The sequence below is a fragment of the Salvia hispanica genome, chromosome 3 (assembly GCF_023119035.1).
Source record: "Salvia hispanica cultivar TCC Black 2014 chromosome 3, UniMelb_Shisp_WGS_1.0, whole genome shotgun sequence".
Taxonomy (NCBI): domain Eukaryota; kingdom Viridiplantae; phylum Streptophyta; class Magnoliopsida; order Lamiales; family Lamiaceae; genus Salvia; species Salvia hispanica.
Window position 1 is genome coordinate 37462274 of NC_062967.1, and position 13557 is coordinate 37475830.

The following is a 13557-nucleotide window of genomic DNA, read 5'->3' on the forward strand; positions in this document are numbered from 1 at the left end:
GTTTCAAATACTAATTATTTGCTTGGTTTGAAAAATGTGTCACATTGAAGACTTTTGTTCTTCAATTTAATCTAGTTTTCTAATCCAATTATACAATATTTCATTACTAAAATAATTGGTGTGTTTATAATCATTTAATTAATTTCCATTTTTTCCACAAATAATTCAATTATTCCAATACATAATTAAGGTGCATGATCTTCTAAACTTCAATAGCAAAATAAATCACAAATTTTCCATGTTTCTTATTCTCAAAATCATTGTTTTACATTTAATAAAACAAATGAAAACAAGAAATATTGGAATGAGGCTTTTTTTCCCTATTAATTTACATTGGTATACACCTCCTCTTGGGGGTGAATTCTCCCCCTTAAAAAGTAATCAATATATGAAAAAAAAATACAAGAGAGAAAGAGAGATTTGAAGGAAAGAATGGTGATTTAAGATGACCATTGATCTGGAACAGTGAGGAAATAGGTAGTCATAGCCTTTCTAAATCTTTTCTTGTATTGCTTTGGAGAAATTATTGTTGGAGATGCATTTTTAGGACCACCTAGTATCCCTGAAGCCTTCACCCATGTCTCCAAATGCTTGTCCCATGTATACTGCCTCATGAAATCGATGATCCCCATCACGAGCTCCTTCCTCTCCTCGTCCACCCCAACCAGCAACGAGTAGTCCATCACGTCCACAGACTACAAAGCCACACACAAATCATGTTACAACACCGGTTAAAAATCATGTTTAGTAATGTTTTAGTGATGCTTACGGCCAAAAATGATGTGTCGTTCCACACGCCCCTCTCCAAGCTCCTTTTTGCCTTGCCACTGAGAAATATAGGATTTGTGCGAAGCGTTTCCAACAGATTCATGTCCAATAGCACCTTGTTAGCCCCGGTTGTGTCTGAGTTGTAACGCGACCGTGATGAGCCCTTTAGATCGTAGACTTTGGAGATGTTTCTCTTGTAAAAGAGATTCTCCATTACCATCAAATCCATTTTCACATCTTTGCTACCTTTCTTGACAGTAACCTAAGATGTAACAGAAAAAGTTAGAAGCTATTACATGTATGCATAAATTTGAAAAAAATGGCTTTTTTGGGAATGAGAATGAACCTGAAATATGCCTAGGACTTTGGCAAGGCAAGTAGGGCTTCCTGAGGTAAGAGCATCTTTCAAATACTTGAAATACTGTGGGGCGAATTCTTCGAAAGATTCCAACTCGGTTTTAGTCACTTGCTTGATGATGAACCGGTCATCAAACGACTTTGCAAAGTAGACGTTGCTCTTCCCTCCTTGCGCGCCCCACCTTCTGCAGCGGCTCAAGGAACGTACAAAGTCCACTTCACACGGACAGCATTTCTTACGGAGTGCATCAAACTGTTTCGCATAGTAAGAAGTGACAGAAAACTTCACCTTTCCACCACCATTGGATGATTCGTCCTCAAAAGTGATCCGGAGATGAGGGGAATTATCTTGATCTGATGTAGACGAAGAAACACCATCATCGGAGCTGTAATTTCCAAAGTTTGTGTAGTCTGAATCCAACGAGCCAAAAGATTGCCACGTTGAGAGCTCGGAAGCTAGTGAGCTCACCTTGTTGAGGAGCCTAACATTCGACCCTATCTCAGTCCCGGTTAGCCTCCCAGCTACCCAGTCATCGTACTCTTTCGAGCTAAGGGCGTATGATATTATGCTGGTGGGCTCGTTATCGTAGACAGTCACGACAACATCCTCGTTACCATTCTGTTGAACCATCAATCTCGCCCCTTCAGGAACGAGAGAGAGGGAGGATATAAAGGAGGGAGAAACAGTCGAAGGAAGGTTAAATTTTTCAGCTTCGCGGAATGATACTTGGGAGTAAGTCCTCTGCACATTCGCAACAGGATCCCTGACCATGTGCCTGTAGTCGCCAGAAGCATGAAATGATCGGATGTTCGACAAGTACATCGAGGAAGGGGGAAGTCCTCTGCGCATTCTTTCTTGGAGGCGTTGAGCAGAATCAAAGGAATGAACTCTTGTAGGTCCTGTCAGTCTTTTGAACACCGGATTCTCTTTCTGATTAACCTGAGCGAATGGAGGACTTTCCGATGCATCTATGTTCGTCAAGTCAAGCGACTGAGATTTCATCGACACTAGATCAGCACCAGACCATGCGGAATCTATCTTATCAGAAAGAATTGATCCAGCTGATGGAGCACGCTCTAAAGTAGTCGAATTTGCAGCATTCGCGTCGTCCAGGCCTAAATCTTCTCTGCTTCGCTGCAGTCTTTGATAACTTTCCATGAAACCTGATTCGAGTTGTGAAGAGTCAAGCTCCTCATCGTTGGCACATTCTTCTGTTTTTGGGTGCACAGATGCATCATCTTCGGGAGCAAGATCAAGGCTGTTGTTGTTGTCTTTCATGCTTGAATCAGAATCATTCAATCCAATACGAGATGTAACATCCGTTGCAGCCTTGGGGCTCGAACCTCTTTTGAGGAGGGAGTCTAGTAGAAAAAGCCTCCGGTCCCATACTTTTGAACCAACCAGAAGAGAATGGCGCATACGGTTTATCTCAAGAATGTCTATTGCAGTTTCACTATGTTCTTGAGCTTCTTTGTCGGCGAATTGGAGCAAATCCTGCCAGAGGAGGGAGCATATTACAAAATGGATCAGCATGATGAATGACACGAGAAATTTTCTATCGTACAGAAAGCATAGGAATATACGATCGATAACAACTTACTTCATAAGAAGTTTTTTCTTCACAAAGCATGCTGTTTAGCTCCAAGACATGGTTGTGCAGCTCGTTTGCATCAGAGAATTCATCCATCGAAGATAAACATTTACTTTTGAATTCATCAAGAACGCGTGATATCTCTGCGTGCAAGGCCTTGGCTTTGCTCAACAGCTAATATACGAAAAGAGACGCACACAGTCAAGACAGATATTTCTTGAAAGAAAGTAACATTCTTTTAGGTATTATTCGTACCTCGTATGCTTCTTTTCTTATCCATGGTTGTTCACCGGGATCGCCAAATTCAAGAGTTGAAGGAGGCAGACGAACGGAGAGGATGTTGATAGGTGAATACCGGAAGAAAGCAACCATATTGCCAAAACTGTCAAAGAATAACAAGGTGTGTTAAGTTGTCATTCTACATCTGTTGCCTCATACCACAATAGAAATCTATGATTGAAGAGATCGTCACGTACCCATAAAATCTGAGGCAGTCTCTCTGCAGCGAATGGCCACAGGTGGAAACACGGTTCCCTGTTGCATGGTTAGAAAAACTAAGTTCAAGAAACTTCCCAAACGAAAGTCCCCAAGCAGCACCGGACATAACCACTCGTTGAGTGGCTGGTGGAACTCCTTCACTGCGTTCACACCTGAGGCATCTATGCCACATCCATATCTTCCCATCCTTTTCCCCGGGAAGCTTAGCTGATAGAAGGCGTTTAACATTTATCGTAAGATTGGCATGCTGGTGTGTATAACACATAACATGGGCTTCAGCTGATTCCTTGCACGATCGACATAGAAATGACTGCAAATATGAAACGCAATGAGATACAAGAATAATCATTGAGAGAATGGCAAAGAATGAAATAAAAACAGAAGTTACCTGATCGAACAAATCGTCCCTCAGAAACCTCCCTAGTGGTTTATCAGAGTTGCCATAGAATTTCAAACGAACAAGCCTTGACCGTTCACATACAGTTCCATTCGCCATATTATGGCTGGAAAAGGAAACTAGTATGCTGTGGTGACTGTCGTTAGCTGAAAAATATTCACCGGATGCTTCAGTATCTTCGCCATGTACAGGAGTTGCTAGTCCAACAACACCCGACTGGCCCTCTTCTTGACCTATCACTTCTGCATCTCTCAGGCCATCAGGAGCTACATCCAACGCTAGATTCTCATTGCATGCCTCAGATAGTGCTTTTCTGTATCTAAATTCATCTGGGATGGAAATGTCATCATAACCAGCGTCACCAAGCTCAGACAACGACTCCTGCAGTCCTAGCTCCAAAGTGAGATCCGCGGATCCTAAATCTATATCAGAAGTCTTGTTTTCATCTGAGCAAGTAGTGGCCACAGCAGAATCAGGAGCCACAGATACGGTCTTGTCAAGAGGCATTTTAGTCACCGCTTTAGGAAGACTAGCGCCCTCGTCTACAAGAAAAGAAGTCTCTAGTGACAGATGATATGCTGCAAAGACAGCATATTGAGTCACATGTTTCAACTTCCTAAGCTCTTCTCGGGAAGAACCTCGTAGTACAACCTGTGCATTGAAAGGTACACTTCTCTATAAGCTTATCACAAAGAGTATTACAAATAGCAGAGACAATCGGAAAAATAAGTAGACAGAATACTCAAACATGTGATGGATATCGTACCGTGCAGCCTAAGCGCCTTGGACAACCTTCGAAAAACATCAATGTTTTAGATGGCTTTCTGTTGAATTGATTGACTGGTTCATGATCTTCTGAAACTTTTTCCAAACGGAAGATTTCGCAGTGCCCCAACCTCGTTGTGGGTATGTGATCAGTCGATGGAGTTATACTAGCACCAGTACATCTAGCAATCTTCTCCAATAGAGGTCTTTTAACATTTAGAACTAAGGAGATATCTTTTGCTAGCAGATGCTCGAGAGCAATTGAAGACACACTTTTCTCGACTAGCAGAACATTTGGACGATGAGCCTCTATCTTGGAAACAACCGTCCTCAGATGATCGTTCTCCTGATTCATCGATCAAGAAAGGTGTTTTAACATCACAAGAGTAACGTAAACGTTTTGGATAAGAAAATCAAATCATGACAAACCTGTTGCAGTAATGTCTCGAACGATGCCAGCTGATTGGGAACTCTTTGGTACTCCAGAGCTCCTCCTAAGAGAAGCAGTCGAGCATTTTTGTATTGAGACGTCATTCGTTTGTGTTTTATATTCTTGGTACAAACTACTCCTCTGATAAATTTGCTGCACAAGAGAAAGATAGCATACACTCAATTATAACTAAGGCAACTATGCAAATACTGTGAATCTTATATCTTTAAATGGAAATTGTTTCGACTATACGCTCGTTTGTAAGCTTTACTATATGGGGCTCGTGTGCAAAAATGCAATCTTTGGGAAAGAATGTGTCATTACCTCTGGCAAGGGCTTCCTGAAGCTACACATTTGACCTTTAGATAGTCACATGGATCCATGCTTCCTCCTCTACTAGTGTCTGGCTTCAAGAATTTCGCAGCCTGCCACGCGATAGTGGTTATTATTTCCAGCCAATCATCAGCACTGTTATCCTTTTCAGCGACGATACCCTTCCCTTGTAAAAGATGTGATACGAGAGCTCTAAAGTGCCCCTGCACTGCAGATCTCCAAGGTCCTTTGTCGTCCTGACACTGCTTCTCCTTCGCTGAAAACATGGTATCTATGGTAGCGGTAGGCAAAAACATAACGCCCGAATCCCCAACTTCATCGTCCTCATCATCATAAGTAAATAAGTTGTTTTCCACCTCGTCATTGGCATCATCGGGAGGAGGAGGAAGCCAAATAAGACCATTGTTTTCAAAATCCAATGGCTGAGGCAGCTCTTCGCTAGCATGCCGAAGAATTGGCAGTTCATCGGCATCTTCTGCGTCCCAAATCCCTTTCGCAGGCATTTCTAAAACAGCCTGCTCATGGTCATCTTGAGACGTTTGATCTAGCTGTACATGACACCCGACTCCACTAGAAGTAGTATGCGGCCTGGAGGGGCTGTCGGAAGGGCTTGATCCTAAAGACATGGGACTATAAAATTCATGTCTAACACTAACACAACTCGAATCTACATCAGAACCATCATGAAAGTATTCGTTGGGTATGCTGAAGAAGTGGCTCATCGACTGCTCGCCCTCATCATCATAGCTCCTACATTAAAATACATCAAGATATCAAGATAACATCATCAGATCCAAATCAGAAAACACAAAAGTCATACGAGCTCATTACCTGCTTGAGCGATGAGCAGGCACTGGAGATACATCGTTGGGGAAAGACGCATCGCTACTCCTAGCTAGAGCAATAGGGGAATGACCATCACTTCCCTCACCACTAAAACTTGGTGATGGGGGTTCTTGGCTTTGTCCCGGAGACTCAGAAGGATAGACTTTGCCACTGCATCGTCTACCACTTTTATTGGGGGGGCTAAGTTCAGAACAAATCTTGCACGACATAGTATAAATCACTTCCTCTGCAGTGTCCTTCAAATGATCGGTCGATACAACTCCATCCAAAGAGGTAAGGCCGTCACTACAGTTATCGCACAACAGACTCCCACAGACTCGACACTGGTACTTGGGATACGAACTCAACACATTTCGTGCACACTTGGAACAAAGGCTGCCGTTATCCATCATCTCAAATCCGCACAATATGGTACTTGTATCGATGTAACTCCAAGACATCCAAGATTGAAACTTTAGAATAAAATTCAGCAGAGAAGTACCAAGCATTCCCATATACCAGCAGAATCCAGCCACACAAGAACTCAATTTTGCCCCTTTAAAGAAAAATTGCTCTACTCTTCCTTCTAATAATCTTAAGAGAAACTTGATCGAATATAACTTAAAACTATCAACCCCACAATAAAAATAGTGGTGTTTTCTATCTTCTTTTTATTTTTCTTTGACCTCCTGAAAATCAAAGATGAATATACCAAAATTCAATAAAAGAAAGAACTTTCAAGAATCAGATGAAGCCACTAAAGGAGAAAGTAAATACCAAAAATTCAGACAAATCCAAACGATTAGCACCAGAAATCAAGCTTCAATCTGCAAATTTCATCATATGAGAACACAGATTAGGAAGGACATCCTCTTTCTCTCTTGTGAAACACATAAAAATTTAATCTTTAAGCTAAAGGAAGAGCCAGAGATTGAAAGAAGGCATTCCAAAGTGATTAACAGTGGTAGAATTCAAAATTCTTGAATCCCATAAAAATCTGTAAAATCATTCGTCAAATCAAACTTTTTGAAGCAAAATCAGATTAGGAAGGATATCCTCTTTCTCTCTTGTGAAACACATAAAAATTTAATCTTTAAGCTAAAGAAAGCAGCAGAGATTGAAAGAAGGCATTCCAAGGTGACTGATTCACAGTGGTAGAATTCAAAAATCTTGAAAATCATTTGTCAAAACAAACATTTTGAAGCAAAATTTGATTTTCTATATTTGACAGATTTTTTGAATTACAAATGAGATTAAGAAAACAGCAATATTAGATTTACCTTTGGATAAAACTTGGTGAGATTTAGGAAACTCCACTCTCCGGCAAGTAATGTGTGTGCACTAATCACATATATAAACATTACATACTAAAAACAAAATCAAATTCTAGGTTAGAAATGACTTCAACCAATCCCAGAATCATCCACACCACACTCCAAGATCGAATTTTTCATACAACAAAAAGCTCAACAAACTCAGATTTATGAAATCTCATGTAACACAACACAAAAAAGGCCCAAAAATGAAGAAAGAGCTCAGAAAAACACACACGCCCACATCAAGAAATCCCAGAAAGATTCGGTCTTTGCTTCAAATAAGTAAAATTGATGCTTGAAAAAGAAAGGAAATCGTCGACAAAGTTGGAAAAAGTAGATATGGTTGAATTAATTAGAGGATGAAGAGGATGAGAATGAAGAGAAGGAAAAGGAAGAGCACAGAGAAAGTTCCTTTTCTATCTCCAACGGCAGAAGCGGCTCGCATCTCCACAACCATATTTAGGCGCCCTCTGCTTCTTCACCACGACGAGCAAATTCCTCTCTTTCTTTCTCTCTCCCTTAAACATGTGCTAACTTAGCTTAACTTTTAAACCAAACCCCCCCCTTTCTCTCTCTGTCAAATACACAAACACAAAGCATACTTTTTTATTTGTAAAAATGCATGAAAATAAACAAATTGTATATCCTTTCTTGAGAGAGCACTGTTTGCATCGCTATCAGAGCAATCTCTTTCTGAGAAATTGATGGGGGGGTTTTTCTTTATTGAATTCTTGATTTTATTAATGGATTTTCAAGCAAGGTGACATGGATTAGTGGTCCTTCTGATTCAGCTATTGGTCAGAAAAAGAGTGATTATTAATTGGGATTATTAAATAGCTTGAGATTTATGAAATAGTTGGGTGCAATTGGTCAGAAATATATCATGGAAATTAAAGAATTTATGGGTGCTATGTCAGCGCCAGCATTTGGATTTTGAGTATTTAATTTTCGGACAGCATGGGCGAAACCAGTTTGTCTGAGACATTTTTCGAGTATTTTTGTTGGCTGTTTTTCTACTGTGATTCTTCACTGTTTTGCTTGGTAGATATGGTCATTGTTATTTACCTCATCATGTAGTTTTTACTTTTTTAGCAAATTTTCATATGGTGGGTCGCGCCCAATTCTTATAGTCCGCGATATTATGACTATTGTATATTCGGACGCAATAATTATACCGGATGTTATAGTCAAAAATTTTGGTATGAATCGGCATTTACTTCAGAAATCGTTATTATACATATTTTCAAATACTAATTCGGTCCAGAAAAAATAGTCTTGATTGGACGATACGAGTTTCAATGCAAAATTGGTAAAATAAGAGATAAATAAAGAAAAAAAAGTGGATTATGTTTTGTTAGTGAAAAATTGATTCAACCTCATTATAGAGACTAATTTTTATGGATGGTCTAAAATGGAAAAACACGACTATTTTTTTTTGGATGGGATTAGTATACAAATTCAGTATCTTTTCATAAATTATGTTTAGGAAGACTCCTTGTTTTCCATCGATGTTTTTCTTTATTCTTTGGCACTTATAATCATCACGTCTCGATTCGAAGAATTTGTTTTATTTTGCAATATGAGCATCAATTGTATTTTTTTAATGTGCTGCCATATCTATAACTTGACTTTGTTGCGAAACGATGATGTTTGTTATCTGGTAGTTAGTTTTTTTTCGTTTGTTACGTTACTTTTGATGTTGCTATTATTTATATTCTCATCACTTTATGGTGGATGATACTTGACAATTTCAGACTTTGAGCATTTTTTTACTGTAAAGAAATTAGTAAAATCAATGAATTAGGCCTTCAGATTCTAAAAGGAGGGTGAATATGTTCATGAATTTTGACTCGTTAGACGATTTTGCTCAATTTTATGATGCTATAATATGCGGGAACTTCTCGGAACGAAATAATTATTGAAATTATAAACTTTTATACAAGGATAAATTTGCTGTCGTATTTTTGTACTAGTATAATATATATATATGATTGTATGAAACTTTTGTGAATGAAATAATTAATGATATAAACTAGTTTATTCGTTTGGGCAATTTCTAGATTAGGCAGGTTTTGATTTAGGTGAAATTGCCAAAGTTCCATTACTAAAAAATCATTGATCTGTTACAAAAAACTACTTTTTATTTGGTTATAAACAAAAAGACTATACTACACGCAGATTAGTGTTGTTATAATTTTATATATAAATGATAATTTTGGTATTGTTCAAATGGAAATTAATGGCATAATTGAAAATAAGAAATAATGCGTGAATTATAAGCGGAATTGCTTTACTTTTTCAGGGGAGGTGTATATTAGTTCATAGATGATAGATTTATAGGAAAAAAATAAAGTTGTTTGGAAAATAATAATAACTCCTGGACTTGCTAGCGCAGAAAGAAACATTGTTACTATGTCAACTTTAGACAACGTATTGATATTAAATTATACTCTTTATATTCATCATTTTAAAATTCCATATACTCCATATTTTTTTCAATTTTGAAAGTAGTACTCTTTACATTCTTGAAATAAGGACTCATTTTATCGTTTGAAAACATCCACAAATTAAAGATTCATTTACTATTTTCAGTTTTAACAAGCGTAAATTACATGTCCACTAAATTGCACATATTCTATTATAAAATTAATACTCCCTCCGTCCCATATTTGTAGGAATATTTAGATATGATACGGATTTTAAGGAATTGGTAGAGTGTGTAATTAATGAAGTGAGAGGTGGAGTGTGTAATAAATAAAGTGAGATGATGTGGTGTGTAATAAATGAAGTGAGAGGTGGAGTGTGTAATAAATAAAGTGAGATGATGTGGTGTGTAATAAATGAAGTGAGTTGGTTGAAGGTGAGTCCCTCTTTGACTTTTTGGTTTTTTATTTTTGTTTTGATTTATTTTAATATAGATAATGACATTTGGGTGTAATTTTAGTGAATAATTGGATAAAATTTTATGTGCAAATATGGTAAATTCTAAATGTTATTCCAAATGTGGAACGGACTTTTATGATAAAATGTTACTACAAATCTAGGACAGAGGGAGTATATAATAGTATAAAAAAAACCTGGATTCTATTACTGTTTTTTGCTCACTTTTGTTCAAAATGAGATAATATCCTAAACTTAGGCCAAGTTAAGACATGTCTTTAAATTGTAAATAAAAATTATTTTTGTAGAAGGTCTAGAAGATCGGATTGCTACTTTAGCAAGAAGTAAATGAAATTCAATGCTTGGCGAGGTTAATAAAGACTCAAATCTCGAAAAATAAAAATTCAGAGATAAGAAAATGAACCACACATTAGGTAAATTGCATTTAACTAAAAGAACCCTCATTTAATTGACAAAATTAACAATAATTGATGTAGAATTGATGCTAAATATACACTTTTCATCAGGTGGGCACATGTATTACATGGTGCAGAAATGTTTAGAAAAAGGTTGGGATATGTTAATTTTTAAATATATAGAGAGAGTTGGGATCATACATTATAATAGTATTATTCTTCCACCTACGCTATTATGGATTTATTTCAAGAAAGTCAATGATCCACCCTATATATACAATTTGTTTGTTGGGGTTATTTGTCGGTTTTTTATAATTTCATTAACTAATTTATAATCGGGCTAGATAAGATCATAGTTTTTTAGGGGGATATAAATATATTATATGTATGTATAAAATCCGTGACATCAGATGAAGTCCAAAGAATATATATTGTTGTTTTTGATAAATTGCAATAAAATAATGTTACACATTAAAAAGAGTAGGCTAATCTGTTTATTAATTAAATTATTTTTCCTCTAGAAGATAAACTATTTTTCCCTAGTTCTAAATTTTCTGGTAGTGTTAGGATATAGCTGGTCAATTAGCATGAGCTATGTCTATTATTTTCCTCATAATTACGTCTTTGCTTTGCTTAAATATTAGACTAAATGTTTATGCTTTAAATATGGTCAAAGATTAACCGCCTCATGCAAGTATTTTCTTCACAGCCATCTATTAGTACTTTTATTTGTCAAAAAAAGATAGTACTATAACTATTATTCAAATATTGACGAATTTATCGTATAGATTTGAGATAAGAGTGATGATATTCGATCATATTATTGCTGTTCACACAAAATATTTTTAGATAATTATTTTAAAAGTAATCAATTTTAAAAAATGAAATGTAAAGTTTTAGGCTTTAAATTATTAAAATTAAAAATTAAATAATATTTGTGCTAGCATGAATAAGAATTATTACTATTAATTTATGTATATCTACTAAAATGTCTAGCTATGGCTCCATAATTTTATTGTTAGGATATATTCTGCTATGTTATTTATTCTAGCTATGGCTCCATATATATATATATATATATATATATATATATATATATATATATATATATATATATATATATATATTCTATTCTTCCCCTATTTTGAGTTGCCATAGAGCTTTTTGGCTCAATGTATACTACTTGCTTGATAGTTCAACCATATTTTGCTTCTATTCTTCCCCTATTTTGAGTTGCCATAGAGCTTTTTGGCTCAATGTATACTACTTGCTTGATAATTCAACCATATTTTGCTTCAAGAATTTATGATACTATTATTTAATGTATGCTAAATTAACTATTCCAACTTCAATAGGGAACACATGTTTTGTATATTTAATGATGCGAATATTTCTGAAATTACTAATGGATAAGTAAAATTCCAATTCGAATGATTTAGTACTCTCTCCGTCCGTGAATAGGAGTCTCGTTTTTCCATTTTAGTCTGTCAGGCAAATAGTAGTCTCGGTTCACTTTTACTATAAGTGGAAATATGGTCTCAACTTTCACTAACTCATTTCACTTACATTTAATTTAAAATAATATATATAAGTGAGACCCTAATTTCACTAACTCTTTTCTACTAATTTTTTCTATTTTTTAAACCTCGTGTCATTAATAAATGAGAAATGGTGGACGACGAAGTAATTATTATTTCAAATAATTAAAATTATGAATAAGTAAAGTTTTGGTAGCTCTAGTTAGGCTATCGATTTGGTAAGAGGATACATCTCCATCACTCTACGTATTACTACCAAAAGATGCGTCACATTTTCCCAAAAATTTCAGTCATCTTCAACTTTATTTTATGGCGTTTTATATAATCAATCAACTATTACACCATAAAAGAATAAACAAAAATAAAATTACTACTCCTTATTTTATTACTATCATGGCAATGGGGTCGCCATGGAAAAAAGTAGTTGCAATTATCTTGTCCATGATCATCATAATAATAACAATAATATAATTATTATGTACCATGTATTTGTATGAGTCATCTCCATGTGATTATATTGTTACTTTGTAGCTTGGTTTTGGAATCCCAAAACCCTTTATTTTTTTTAAAAAAATAATCGAAATGGATCTCGTCTTACAAAGGGTCCTACGTCTGCCCAAATTCTTCAATGCCCTCAACAATCCCTACAAAATTTCTTCACCTACACATCCCCACTTTATTTTGTTTTCTTTTTCTTGTCACTTTTAATAAATAATTAACGAATTTTTCGCATCCTATGACTAAATTTCTATATTTATAATTTTATTATTAATTATAATATGTGATAGATTTATTGGGATGGCCATGATTGACTATGGGATGATTCGAGTTCATCATTCACTGTCCGTCCAGGGAGTGGAGAGTGTGTCTTATTTCAAGATTTTGATTTGAATATTCGATGTTAGTTAATTTTAGCATGCGCATTAAGAATATAATTCTGACGCTGATTTTTTTTTATATTATGCATATAGCTTGTATAGAGGACCGAGTTTATGTTTAAAAAAGTTTATCGATATTTATTAATATTTGATTATTGCAAATACATTATGAGTTTTTTATACTATTTTTTTAAATTTGGAATTTCTTTTCTTTTCTTTACCCTAAAATATAATTAATGTATTTTTAATTAATTGAATGTATTAAATACAACAAGTCTCAAAATATTGGAGTACTACCCTTTTGACTTTTGTCAATTTTAATATATATCTAGAGGGAAGTTTTTCGGAAAGTGTTATTTATAAATTCTATTTATGATAAGATAATACTTTGGGACATTCATATTTCATCATTTGATTGTTGAACTTTGCATGACACACATAAGGTAAGCCACTCAAACTCAAGCACTTTCATATTCATCACATATATTTTTTCCTTCCATACTTAAATTCTACTCAATTCATTCTTTGAAATTTGGCACTTTCGAGAATGGAATAGAAGGAAAA

General features: G+C 35.6%; 1 protein-coding gene across 1 annotated transcript; it reads right to left on the reverse strand.

Annotated features, from left to right (window-relative positions):
- Positions 1-221: 221 nt before the first annotated feature.
- On the reverse strand, positions 222-7893 carry LOC125211026 (putative 1-phosphatidylinositol-3-phosphate 5-kinase FAB1C). Its single transcript, XM_048110699.1, has 13 exons — positions 7246-7893; positions 6743-6792; positions 5972-6654; positions 5132-5890; positions 4807-4960; positions 4379-4723; positions 3604-4263; positions 3194-3525; positions 2973-3099; positions 2727-2891; positions 1115-2620; positions 770-1030; positions 222-695 (listed from the first exon to the last, which is right to left on the reverse strand). The coding sequence occupies exons 3-13, from the start codon at positions 6478-6480 to the stop codon at positions 441-443; spliced, it is 5073 nt and encodes a 1690-aa protein (XP_047966656.1). The 5' UTR covers positions 6481-6654; positions 6743-6792; positions 7246-7893; the 3' UTR covers positions 222-440.
- Positions 7894-13557: the final 5664 nt, after the last annotated feature.

Bases quoted from the DNA above. Each gene is read 5' to 3' on its own strand.
- LOC125211026 (XM_048110699.1), bottom strand. From the start codon at position 6,480: ATGGGAATGCTTGGTACTTCTCTGCTGAATTTTATTCTAAAGTTTCAA. The intron at 3,526-3,603 runs GTAACTTCTGTT...TCATATTTGCAG, and splicing joins GGGACGATTTGTTCGATCAG to TCATTTCTATGTCGATCGTG. The intron at 3,100-3,193 runs GTACGTGACGAT...ATTCTTTGACAG, and splicing joins GACTGCCTCAGATTTTATGG to TTTTGGCAATATGGTTGCTT.